The 14,265-nt window shown below is 35.4% G+C and overlaps 1 protein-coding gene across 1 annotated transcript; it reads left to right on the top strand.

Moving 5' to 3' along the window:
• The first annotated feature begins 3,497 nt into the window (after positions 1-3,497).
• On the top strand, positions 3,498-12,536 carry arglu1b (arginine and glutamate rich 1b). Its single transcript, XM_065254203.1, has 4 exons — positions 3,498-4,112; positions 4,771-4,996; positions 8,060-8,143; positions 11,653-12,536. Exons 1-4 carry the CDS (start codon positions 3,790-3,792, stop codon positions 11,815-11,817), a joined length of 798 nt encoding a protein of 265 aa, XP_065110275.1. The 5' UTR covers positions 3,498-3,789; the 3' UTR covers positions 11,818-12,536.
• The last annotated feature ends 1,729 nt before the right edge of the window (positions 12,537-14,265 follow it).

Genomic DNA, 14,265 nt, shown 5'->3' with positions numbered 1-14,265 from the left:
TACAGCACAATGGGATGTTGGTGGATAAACACCATCACATTCAATATATAAAAACGGAGAAAATGCACGACACCTGTGATTATCGAGACGCATTTGAAAGCGCAATGCACCTTCAAATATTTGGACAGGTTATGACTGAGGCTGCGTGTTGCGTAATCTCACCAACCTTCATTTGCGTCTCAGGTGTGTTTTATGGATTGCTTTATAGTTAGGCTTGTCAGAGTGATTTCAGCTAATTAGATAATAGCATAATTGTCTTCATTAATATGCGGGAAAATCCTCAAGAATAAGTACACCTTGTCATACAAAATGAATAAATGTGAAACGCTGTCACCATTCACTGTTTAAATTAACACATACAACGACGGGTTTTGTAATTTTGACGTTTTATAAATGAAAGTGCGCAGATTAACCAAAATTAATCTATGATGAATTTGAGCAGTGTAATAAACAATTTCTAACTAACTAACTAATGAATATGAACATATTTTCAATTCACTATTCAACAAAATGTATTGTTACTGTTGTGATCAGTGGACTTTTACACCTGTCAACGAAAACAGCTAACCACGACTTTTAAGTTTTAGAAAATCCTCTCCAAAATAAAAATGCTTGGGGACAAGACGAAAAAAAGAAATGAGTAAAATATTACTAGCCAACTGCAGATAGGTTTAATAATACGACTTATTACATAGGTCACATTATTCTCTCAAACCTTTCAGGATGGTTTTTTTTTCAACATTAATCTTTTGCGAGTATTATGTCTAAAATATAATATAATAAGGGTGTCATATGTCAATCAAAATGTTTATTAACATGTTATGTAGCCTATATGTGAAACTAATATTTGCATGGTCTTGCAATCTTGTTACTATTCCGTACACGTGTAAACGATACAGTAAACGCTTTACGCTTTAAAATGTACAGGAAAAGTTTCACGATCTACAGTTTATGCACTGCAGGGTTTAATACAAGCTAATGTTTTTGTCACGATCTCTAATAGGTAATTTATTTAGTTCTTCAACATCTGTCACAATGTGACATTGCAGCCAAAATAATGTTTAAGGCTTATAATCTGTTGGTATTTTGTGCAGCTAAAAATAATAAAGTATAATTAGGTGTTACACATTTTACTTACTATTTTTATGGGTTAATAAACTTTATGTATGGACCCAACTTTTTTTATAAAGGCATGCCAGTAAATAATTGCAAACACATTTTAATATTTACTGTAACCTATTATTATAAAGAAGAAGCAGCACACTGTCACCAGTAGCCTCAAAGAAGGCCTAATGTATCTGACCAGTCAAAAAGTCTCATAACCCCAACAAAGCAAATCTACAGTGTCCTCCATAAGTATTGGGACAGTACAGATAAAAGTTGCTATGAATACAAAAAAAATTTGAATATGAGGCAAAATAACAGAATGTTACATTTCATTAACATTTAATTTTGTTTTAACACATACATGATATAACAACTATTCATTCTGCCTTATGCGTGTTGTCACCAAATGCAAAAGACTGATACATACTAATACTACACATTATCTGCTTTAATGTGTGACCAATAAATGCATCAGGACACAGTTCATCACTCAACACTTGGCAGACAATAGTCCTCCCGTTGAGTTGTGTATATTGTGTGTTAAAAGAGGTAAAAAATGTGACACACTGTACTTTTTGTCACCTTTTAATGTTTTGACAATTCTTGACTACACCGCTAAATAAGCAATTTTGCCTTTATTTTCTCAATACTTATGCAGAGAGTGCTGTATATTCGGCAAATACACGAGCACCTCCCAGTGGATATTTTGCGTATGACAGGGAAAACGGCCAGCGAAGCATATTGAACGATCAAGTGAAATAAAATAAGTAAAATTAAGCACCAGATATCTTGCTACTAGGGTTATAAGGAGATCAATAATAATAATAATAATAATAATCATTATTATTATTATTTTAGGTAGTGTTAATTAAAACTCAGTTGCATCGTATATTGCATGTTCCACGGATATAATGATCTACCAATATGAAAAGTCCAGTGAGACAAAGTGTAGCCAAAATATAAAAAAAATATAGCACAAACATAGAAAAACAAGTTTCCACAACCTTTCAATAGATTAATTTTTAGTGAACATCTGGCGACACCTTGTGGTCACGAGTGGTCATGGCGCCCACATAAAGAGTGATTAAATTCATCATGATTTTTTTTTTATTCACTTTTTAAATGTCTTCTTTATGTATAGAATAAAAAAAACTCTAAGATGTCTTATATATTTAGAAGATATTCTATAATTTATTAATGTCTGTATACTCTTGTAGTGTCTTATGTGGCTTATGGTTGGGTTATGCTGTTTTTATTCGTTTGTAAATATTTACGCTCTTAAAAAAAAAAAAAAATGCAATAATTAAATACTGTGCAGTTAGCATTCGCAAATACAAGATTTCTAATAAACTACATCTAAGAATTAATCGAGAATTAAGGAAAGTCGTGCAGTTGCTTTATTTGACCAGCAGATGTCACCATAGTTGTATGTGGTATTTATTGGAGTGGGTCTCAACCTTTTTAACTTCAAGACCCCCATTGTCCATAACAATATAATGCTCACGACTCTGCCCAATAAAATATTCCCGAGATTGACATTAGTAGTACAATGTGATTTGGTTATAATTGGTTATTATAACACCAATACGTTTATTTATTTATTTTGTCGTTGTAGCTTACTTTACTAAGCCCATTACAAAGTTAAGTCCCTCTAGTGGCCTCGGGTTGAGAAACATTCTTTCACTATTATTAACCTATAACCTTTTAGAATATGAAAAATTATTATTATTATTTTTAAATAAAAACATGCTAAGATGTGGTTTATACATTAGAAATTACTTAAATTCGAATTAAATACATTCATTCACCTCTTCCGGATCATTATCTTTATTTTTTCTTGTAATTTTTTTGTACAAATGCAAGTGATTAACGTTTGCTATTACACAGGATACGTGCCAAAGAAATAGAGTAAAACAACATTTTGAAAAGGGGTAAAAATTACAGACAAATATATTCATGTGGTCCGAGAAACTATTTTCTGGCATATTTTATGAAAACGAAATTGTTAAGTAAAGTTTGGTTTCTTATTAGTTACACTTGAATTTATGAATATGAATTTTGGTCGACGTTATAAATTATTGGATAATCATTTAACACAAGCGATTGAAAAAACAGGTTGCTATACCATTTTTAGACTAGACTTTTATGAAGTATAATATCTGACCTTGAACCCGGAGATGCCCTGCCATGTTAGTAGTGCTGCCAGTGGAAAAATATGGTACAAGCACATACATGATAAAACAAAACTTCCTGTCAGATGAACATCTGTCAGTACTTTGCACATTAAAAACAAGTTTTAATTGATGCATATTCGAGGATCGGTTTCGCTCCAAACCACAAGGTGGCAGTAATAAATTGTACTCAATGACGTCACACCACATGACGAAACAAACAAGTTGCATTCTGGGATCTGAGATCAGCTGGCCTCCATCTTGCTTTTTAACCATACTGGATAACTGGTCCATTTAAAAGGATTTAATTGGTTTTAAATAAAACAATTCCAACAAGATTTTAATATTCAAGATTCATATTGTCATGCACTCCGTGTCGATTCCGTGAACTCGCGATTCGGGGTTTGTTTTGAAGTGAAATCGATCTGTCGTCCCATCGGTAGTCCCTCGTCTATCCGATGCTTTAGAGGTCCCCATTGAGACCACAAACCGAACTCTACCGGCTTTTGAAATGGGTCGTTCGCGGAGCCGTAGCTCGTCCCGGTCCAAACACTCCAAAGCCAGCAAACACAACAAAAAGCGCAGTCGGTCCCGGGACAAAGAGAGAAAGAGGCGCTCGAAGTCCCGAGAGTCTAAACGGAATCGGAAGAGAGAGTCGCGCTCCCGCTCCAGATCGAATACGGCCACGTCTCGCCGGGAGCGGGACCGAGCCGCGTCCCCGCCTGAAAGAATTGATATGTTCGGACGGGCGTTGAGTAAAAGGAGCGCTGTGGATGAAAAGCAGAAGAAAGAGGATGAAGAAAAGAAATTTGAAATGGAGAGGCAGAGGAGAATGTAAGTGATTATAGGTCTGAATAATAAGTCTTGCTGTCACAGCAGAAGTACTGCAGGGCATGATCACGTGAACAGATCCGAGCCCCGAGTGACCCTTATTAAAAGTTCTAGGGTGGTACTAAACTGTAGTAAAATGTTTTAGATACTATATTAACCTTACTATAGTAAATATTACAGAAGTGTATTAAAATGTTTGACTGCTGTGTATAATGCTATAGCATGATAGAAAATTGTTTATGGGATGGCATGAGAACTATGAGGGGTGGCAACACTGAGCATCCTTGCATGGTACTACTTTATTCTGTGCCAAGTTTAATTTACTAACCAACTATGCAGATTACCAAGCCACAATGTACCGGTTTATTTAAGTCACAAACACATAAATTAAGTCATCAAATATCATGGGGCACTAGGTTGTTGCCACCCCGGTAGATCCGCCCATGTATAATATATTGCTGTTTACTACAATATTTTTACATGCGGGCAGCCGCAGTCACAAAGAAAATATTTTGATAAATGTTTGCAAGCACACAGTTGACAGTCCCCATTGACTTCCATAGTAGAAAAAACAAATACGTTGGAAGTCAATGGGTACACTGCCAACAAAAGTTAAATGTAATAATGGGACTACTTTTACAACCTGTCTTCCCGCTTTCAGCCGACAGCAGGAGATCGAGGAGAGATTGATAGAGGAGGAGACGGCTCGCCGCGTGGAGGAGCTGGTGGCCAAACGAGTGGAGGAGGAACTGGAGAAACGCAAGGATGAGATCGAAAGGGAAGTCTTGCGACGGGTGGAGGAAGCCAAACGCATCATGGAGAAGCAGTTGCTGGAGGAGCTGGAGAAACAGAGACAAGCAGAGCTAGCTGCTCAAAAGGCCCGTGAGGTACGTGAACCAACACTTTACTCTCTTAAAAAATGTTAAAATCTACCCTAAACACCTGTTCACACCAAAATCAATTACTGTAAGTCTGGCTATAATGCCAATGAATGACATTGGGTTTATTCTAAGCTCACACGATCATGTTAAAAGGGATAGTTCATCCAAAAATGAAAATAATGTCATTAATGACTCACCCTCATGTCGTTCAAAACTCTTAAGACCTTCATCTTCAGAACACAGTTTAAGATGTTTTAGATTTAGTCTGAGAGCTTGTTGACCCGTCATTTATAATCTATGTACGGTATACTGTCCATGTCCAGAAAGGTAATAAAAACATCATCAAAGTAGTCCATGTGGCATCCGTGGGTCAGTTAGAATGAAGCATTGAAAATAAATTTTGGTCCAAAAATCACGACTTTATTCAGCATTGTCTTCTCTTCCGCATCTGTTGTGAAGCGTATGGGTGAAACTAAAGTCATGTGACTGCAGTGACGCGGCTGACGTGTTATCTGGTGGCCCCAGCTCTTGTTGTTGTTTTTTTTGTGCACCCGGGCATCTTTTACAGTCTGAGGGAGATTCACGCTGTAAGTTTGGAAAAAATAAAAACTTGTATGAAGACAACACGTCATCGGCGTCACTGCAGTCACACGACTTCAGTCTCATGCGCTTCACAACAGACAACATCTTAAACTGTGTTCCCAAGATGAACGGAGGTCTTACGAGTTTGGAACAACATGAGGGTGAGTTATTAATGACATTATTTTCATTTTGGATGAACTATCCCTTTAAGGCCCAATTCTATTTTATACACCTACCCCTGGAAACAGAATGGAAAGAGGAAGGGTTAAAAATATTTTCCTTAGAAATGTTACACTACTACTTCACCGTTATACGTCATTATACATCCTATATCAAAGTAGATGTAATGTATATCACAAACTTAAAAAATGCCACCTTCACCCGTAGTCATATAAGTATAGTTACAGCCTAAGAAGTGTCCCTGGCTTTTATCGCCAAAAGCAGCATACCACACACCCCTCTGTTGGCGATTCCGGGTGCTCTCACCATTCTGGTTTCTCCCGTCTGTTCGCAATCGCTGTAGTGCACTGGCAATGTGAAGGACCGGGAGTTTTCTCCGGTCTGCCGCCTCCAGATGGGGAAACCGGGACGCAATCAGACATTTGTCAGTAACTAGGGAAACATTTCTTTAAATTACATGATTGTAAATATGAACACAAGATTGAATGTAACGTCAATCAAATTATTATTTGTCATTAAAAACTCGCATATGCAGCCCTGTTGGAAAAATTTCTTACCCCTTCATTTGAAGTGAGGTACCGAAAAATCTTTGTTTGAAGGGCTATTTTGCCCAATCCCTTCAACTAAAAGAGAATTGAGACGATTCTAGCCCTTCACGTGAGCGTGCTTAATGGAGGGATAGGAGAAAGTGTAGGGGTAACGTTACGGGTGTCACAATTTCAATTTTAAATCAAAATTAAGTCACAACCTCGAACTTCGAATAAAAAAAATGGCATCGGTGATGATGCCACACCTTCAGCTTAACTAGGGCTGTAACGATTAATCGCGTGTCCCATTAAAAACGCCCGTCTGAAATCGATTCTGTGTTTCATGCACAGCTTGTGCGTATACTACGGCATTTGGTCAGTATGAAGTCCTTATCAATCTAAAATCATTATGAGTCGGAGTCGTTTATAACGTGCACTTAAAAAAGCAACACATGTTAAACAAAACTATTCAAATTATTCTTTATCATGAAAATACCTGAAACAAATTGAAGAACAGCGATATAAATATTTCTGTAGATATTTCCTGGAATAGTGTTTGTAATGCTACTTCTTCTGTGGCACAAAGGAAGTTTCTGCACAAAGGCGCCCCTGGCTTTGGGATGTGCCGGTTATTCACCGTAATTCATTCAAATTCATTCATTGAGAAAATGCGCATTTGCACATTTTCGTAGTAATCATGCAGCCCTAAGCTGAACTTCATCAGAGCACGCGTTTGTAACAGGACCAGTCGTTACTCTGAACTGAGATCTGTTTCTGACGGTAATAAAAGCGCGTTTTTAAGGTGCAAAGTACTGACAGATGTTCATCTGACAGGAAGTTTCGTTTTATTAGGTATGTGCACGTACCATATTTTTCCACTGGCAGCATGACTAATATGGCAGGGCATCTCCGGGTTAAATGTCAGATATTATATTTCATAAAAGTCTAGTCTAAAAATGGCATAGCAACCTGTTCTTTAAAAAAAGGAAAAACTGATAATCGAATCGTGACCTTAGAATCAAAAATTTAATTTGGAGAATCGTGACACCCCTAGTAACGGGTAGAAATGGAATTGGGCCTAAATGCGTGAGCCTTTTTCGATTGGCTCTATGTTTTATAGTTTATCTGATGGAAGTAATCTCAATTATGTTGTTTCTCTGTATCGTAATAGCTATGGCATTGAGTAAAATTATAATAATTTGTATAACTTAACTGCGTTGTTTTTACTTGGTGTGAACAGGTATTTTCTGTTTTAAAAGTAAAGCTAGTTTGAGCTATAATCTTTTTTTAAAATTGACTGAATATTTAATATAAAATCCTCAGTTTGGTTGTAATGCCACTCGGCACATCGAAAGAACACACGCACGCCCCCTTCACTCCCATGAGCCTTTGTTGCTAACGTAAGTCTGTGTATTTGCCTAAACTTCACTACCCCGCTCGGTCGCTTGTGAGTAGAAGTGCAAGTTGTTTACGCTTCTGTGGCTCGGCTGACTACTAAGACAACAAATGATTTGTAAGTACCTAAAGCACAGGTCAGTGGCTCCGTTCCTGACGGGTGGTGTATTTTGCATTAAAAAAGTATTCCCAGTTTGATCCTGACTCCTTTAGGAACTCCATTTATTCGTCAGTGAAGGACAAGTATACTCTAGGTTTATCCATACACCTGGTGAGCTGAATGTATCTTTATTATTTCCTTATTTACACCTAGTACTGTATAGTTGTACTGCCATTGTTGTGACATTTGTTATTACAATCCTATTGAAGCTGTGTACCTTTGCAGGAGGAAGAAAAATCAAAACGCGAAGAACTGGAGAAGATTCTGGTGGACAACAATCGCAAGATAGCAGACGCTCAAGCCAAACTGGTATGTGCTTATGGTGTCAAGTAGCATTGTAGTCAAGAAAGTCAGACATTAATATACCAATTTTTGTTTGTTTTTTACAATATTTAACTCGTTATTAGACTGTTGGGTCGTTTACTCAATGATTTAAACCGTAAATGAAATTTTTTGTGTTTGTCATCTCCGTGTAAACTATGAAAACAAAAATTTCGTGAAAACGGTGACATCATGAACATGTATTAATTATGTGCGATTATAACCAAAACATGAATTACAAAATTTACAAAAAAAAGTAAAAAACAATGCTGCTTTATAGTCCAGGGTCACTTGAAATAAATCTACTTAATTATCTGCGATTCCATTTGAGATTTGCGTTAAACTTAAGTGTTATGTTGACAAAAAAACTATTGCGAAATGACACAGTTTATATTAACTGCTGTTGTGTAAAAAGTCATTTTGTTGTCTCACAATATGTATTGTATTTTGAAGGATTTTGAACGCATGCGCTTGTTGGTTCTTGTGACGGCACATGATGTCAAACAAACCTCTTCTGTCCAACCAAACATACCGTGCCATTTAAAAAGATTGATCATGTGACTACACACGTCAGGTGATCTGTAAATGCAAAAAAGCGTAATTTTTTTTCACCATTGCATTTCTTTTTTGAATTGCCTTAAAAACCACCTCACCCAAGCGTCAAAACTTTGCAATGTATAGGAGTTTATGCGAAATTGACATGTTTCCATTGGGCACGTTTTCAGTTTGAAGGGTAATGGAAATGCAGCTAGCGTCCGTCTAAACAAAACCGCTTGATGCTTTCGCCATCTTGATTGTTTGTATTTATTGCTCTGTAGATGAATTCGTATGTGCGCAGGTGTGTTTCTTTACAGATAACATCTCCATCTACTGTCCTGGCACATCATCTTTGCGTTTAAATGTGGATCTTTTTGACAGTGTTGTCTTGTGTGCATGAAAATTTTCATAAACCCAGAAGAAAAACGTTTCTGTCCCTCCGATCAAATCTGAAAATTAGTTTTAGTAATTAAGCATAATGCATGAACTAGATAACAAAGGATATGTAATGGGGACATCTTAAAAATGTCCTTTTGTAAAACCAAGATAAATTACTTCCACAGATCACAACAAAAAACATACAAAATATCATTGTGCTGTTTTTCTACTTTTATTTACCTTTACAAGTACAATATATATGCATTACATATAGGTTTAGTCGTGGGTTTGATTCCCAGAGAGCACACAAACTCAACCTTGAACGCTTTGAAGTTGCTTTAAATAAAAGCATCTGTTAAATGCATATGTCTAAATGTAATATGTATTACCTTCATGCCTCATATACAGATAAACAAAAGAGACCTTAAATGTTTTATGTACGGCAGCAAAACAGTAAAGGGACACCATTTTATCTCAGAGAAAAATATGATTAAGTCATCATAAAATAAAATCTGTTTTCCATAGCTGTATCCGTAGTTTGAGCATGTTTAACCCTTTAACTGCCCCACCAAGAAAAAGGCATTTGACATTTTTTGTATTCCTTATCTCCTTATATCACTAGTTACCACACTCAATGTATTTTTTTCAACGCATCCCATCATTTTTTAAATATCGACCAAGATATGTCACTTAAAGGAATTCATACACATACTATGGAAATCAGAAAATATAAACTATAATACTTTAATTTTGATCACGTTTAAAAAAAAAAAGTTGTTTTGTATATTAAATCTACTTTATTTATTGAAGTATAAAATATTAAAATATTTCAGGTTTTCATTTTAACACAGGAAATGAAATGTTTTCTTGTGTTTTACCATAAAAAATAACTAAAAGTCACAAAAATAAAGACATTGCATTCAAAATCTAAAATAAAAGAAGGCAAAAGATAGTAATACAATGGCATTTTAGGCTTTTATGATTCAAGAAACACACTGTCAAGTGTGGTAGTTCAACAGATTTTTTTCTTGTTTTTTGGTAAATGAACATTTCTTTGTAAACCAACAATGCTGTGTAGAGTAAGCCAACATTAGAAATAGGCATGGGCCGATTACCGGCTTCAAGGTATACCGAGGTTTTAAACAGTCAAGGTTTCAAAACCACTGAAATATTCTGTGATACCGTCTCCAAGGTATGAGCTGTGTTTATACAAAATTCATTAAATCATTAAGTCATGTGATTGATTTGATGTTTACATTTAATATACATTACAAAAATATTATATATTTTTTGAAAGCATATTATAATTTAAAGGCTTTATTTTTACCTGGCATTTAAAAAATAACACATTTTAGTGTTGCAATGGCAAAACCGTAACACCGTGAAACCGTGGTATTTTTGCTAAAGGTTATCATACCGCCAGAATCTTATACCGGCCCATGCCTAATTAGAAACAATCCTTCAAACAATATAAAACATCATTTAAGAAGTAATTTTTGATTAATTAATCAGTAATTATGATTTCCATAAATTAATTATATGAATTCATTATATTTATTTAAAAAAATATCCAGAAGTGGCAAAAAATACATACATACTAAAATTATATCAATATATTCAGTAAGAAATAACAATAGCTGTGTCATATTCATAGCTGTGAATGATCAGAAATGTATATTTCTCGGCAAATATTACATTTTGACTGCAGAAATGGATGATCTGAAAACATTACCTTAGCTTTTCTACATTTACCATAAAGTTACAATCAACCGTTTGGTTGATCACGTTTTTGAAAAATTATTAAAAACATACGAAAGTTTTTTTCATGGCACCGAGTACCATAATTTTGTAAAGTAAGTGCTCTTAAAGTATAATATGTCAAAAAATATTATTTCTTGCAAAATTTCAACAAGAACAGTTCACAGGGCAGGAGTGATTTCTTTCTCTCTGACATCCGTCTGAGAAGATGTGTTGTGTCAAGTGCTGTTGATTGACACACTGACATCTAGTGGATTTTTTTGGCATAACATAGCTACAACCAAATAGTAGAGATGGCTTAATCAGCTTGAGATAAGTTAGGTACTCCTCTCAATAAAATAAAGGGACTCAAAATGTGCTCAACCATTTGGTCGTGCAGGCAGTTAATGAGGCCATGGCAGTATTTTATGAAACGTATGTGTATATGGGTTGGATTGATTATGTGTTATATGTTATATTTATTTTTGACCAATACAACCAATATAATTTTGTTTACATGAAACCAATCTGCTAATCCTTGTGCAAAGGTTATGAAGCATAGATTTCTTTTTCTTTCAGTTCTTAGTATTTTTCAAGCACCTAAAAGCATTTCTTTTTTTTAACCGTACAATATTTTGCCTTGCTGTCATTTCTTATGTAATAAATGTCCCTTTAGTCTGACTAAACAAATTGTGCATAATATTGATGTGTTGTGATTATTATAATTTTTTTTTTTATAATGAAATCTTTCAGGGCAGCGAGACTTAAAGTTTAGTTATGATAAATGTTTCAAAGCATTGAATATTTCAGAAATCCTCATAACTCTTCACGCTTTCGTCCCTCAGGCTGAGGACCAGTTACGAATCGTTGAAGAGCAGAGGAAAATCCACGAGGAGCGTATGAAGTTGGAACAAGAGCGACAGAAACAGCAGAAAGAGGAACAAAAGATGATTTTGGGGAAAGGAAAGTCCAGGCCCAAACTGTCTTTTTCTCTCAAGGCCACGGAGTGATGGAAACAATGTGCTTTCTCCAGACTTTCTCCAGACTACCTGTCCACGCGAGGGATTTGAACTGCCGAAGTTCCTTTTCGTAGGTCTTATGTGGCGTGTTTCAAATTCTCCGAACAATGGGAACAATCAGTTTGTCATATCACCTTCAATTCTCTCCCATTTTACCTGTCTGTTTTCTGTTACTGACTCTTAGAGTTGATAACCTCCACATCGTCTCATTTTGCGTATCGCACGATTGGGGGAAATGAGGACCGACCGGCCGTCTCATGCAATTGTGCATCTCGGTTTCTTGTCTTAACGATGTAAGACCACAGTAGATTTTCCTGACTGATTTGATCAAAGTATTTTTATTTTTTTAATAGTTTGTTCATAGTATAATGTACTTTAGAATCAGAAATTATCAGGGTGGTGTCCTAAGCTTGAAGTCTATGTGTGTATTTTAAAACGCAAAGTCAACTATGAACTACACGGTAACCACAATACACACAGTGACCTCCTTTTTATTGTTTTACGATTAATTCACGATTAATGGTTTTACTTACATTATGTAAAAGGATGATGCTGTAATAAAAGGTACCTGGTTGTTGCATGTCAGTGAGACGCTTTTAGAAAAGAATGAGTGAACGATTGCAGACTGGAACTTGTTTATGGTTAAATATTTGACCCGGTTATCACAAATATGCCAGAAATCTCCAATAAATCCATCAATGTGTCCTGTATCCAATGTCTGCCTGTTTCAACAAACACATTTTAAAAAGACTTGCATTATGTGATGAAGCTCAAGTTAAATGTAAAAAATGGGTACTTTATCCAAAATGATTATCTTATCAGACTTTTGGGATATTTTGTTTGACACTGCGTCTCAAATCAACAAGCAGCGTGTTATTGACCATGTTCCAGTATGTGCAAAATCAGTACTAAATAGTCTTTTAAAAATTGTAATTTTGTGAAAATAGTATTCTTAAAGCACCTGGGTGGTCTGCCATTTTAAATGAGAAACTGAAGTACACACTACCATCCACAATTTTACAAATAGTGATGCTGCACTAAATAAATAAATGTATGCTTTATTGAATTAAACTATATAGGAAACATTTAATAAGAAATAGTAAATGAAGAAAAGCCAAAATGCATGGAGTGTTTGATACTTGTTAGTATGTCCCAGTACCCGCATACTTGTTTGCTACACACTCAAATCTATGTACTTTTACATAGAAAAATTTAAACTTTTAATGCAAAGCATAAAGTGCTTGTTAAAATTAAAGCAAGTGTGTGGTGCAAAGGAGCATTTGTGTGCAAGTACTGAGAGACATACTAACATAAAACGGAAAACTGCAGTTCCCTAATCACAATTTGTAATTTTTAACAGTCACAAACATTACAAAAATGCATTTTTGGAGGGTTTCTTCATTTATTATTTATAAATGTTATTTAAATTATTAATTCAGTAAGCCTGCACTTATTAATTCAGTGTATAATCATTAAACAACTATTTACTGATTTATGCGTATATCAACGCAACATCCGGGTACTTTAAGGATGCATACTGTGTGTGGGACATACTAATTCAAATTTCTAATACTATTAAGGTCAGACAGAATGTGAATTTCGACACAGCATCTAGTGTGTAAACATTTTGTTTGCAGGATGTTACTATCACCTAAATACTTCCAATCCCCAGTCTAATTAATTGCTTCATTTACACCTCTGTTAATTTAACGCGGGGTCAAAGGCGCAAATACACAACTGTTTCCGCGCACGAGCGCAGACTAGACGATGAAAGCGCAAATGCGCTCGCACCTCATCATCCAATTATCTCTAACCTGTTAGTTTTTCCTTTGATAACAGTACAAACAGGGTGTTGAATAAACAAGTTGTCGTGCCGTGGACCAAATGTTTCAGTCGATTTGTTTTCGAAATGTTTATCTAATCTGTGAGGTAAACGCACATTTCTGAGGATGGTTGTGACCGTTGGACGCATGACGAAATGCGTCACGCGTGTTAATATTGCAGATTTTCAAGACCTAAGTGAATTTTTACCTCGGATTAAAGTCATGAGGTGAGTAGGACAAGTTTACATACAGGTTTAGTATATTAAAATAAAAGATTAGTAATTTATTGCATAAACACAACGTCACGTCTTTGCGTGCTCCCTCCCTATATTTAGTATGTATGCCAAAAGTAACCGTACAACGTCGTATGATTTCCATTACATATAACATTATGAAGTGTCAGATGTTTACCAATAAAACCATTTAAAAATTATTTTATGTAACCTAGTGTGTTTTGGGTATACAACCCACCATACCAGAGTGTAAGACCAACATAAACCATTTGTTTTTATGAATAACATTTGTACAATAACATATGTTTTTAATTACACATTATAAAAAGTGAAATACGTTAATGTAAGAATTTTAAACTTCAGTGTCCCTAATTCAGCGTCAG

Source organism: Paramisgurnus dabryanus, chromosome 4, assembly GCF_030506205.2.
Source record: "Paramisgurnus dabryanus chromosome 4, PD_genome_1.1, whole genome shotgun sequence".
Classification (NCBI taxonomy): Eukaryota; Metazoa; Chordata; class Actinopteri; order Cypriniformes; family Cobitidae; genus Paramisgurnus; species Paramisgurnus dabryanus.
This window is presented reverse-complemented; position numbering and strand designations above follow the sequence as displayed.

Excerpts from the sequence above, each read along its gene's own strand:
- arglu1b (XM_065254203.1), top strand. The coding sequence starts at position 3,790 with ATGGGTCGTTCGCGGAGCCGTAGCTCGTCCCGGTCCAAACACTCCAAA. Across the intron at positions 4,113-4,770 it reads ATGGAGAGGCAGAGGAGAAT|CCGACAGCAGGAGATCGAGG; the intron begins GTAAGTGATTAT and ends TCCCGCTTTCAG. Across the intron at positions 8,144-11,652 it reads CAGACGCTCAAGCCAAACTG|GCTGAGGACCAGTTACGAAT; the intron begins GTATGTGCTTAT and ends TTCGTCCCTCAG.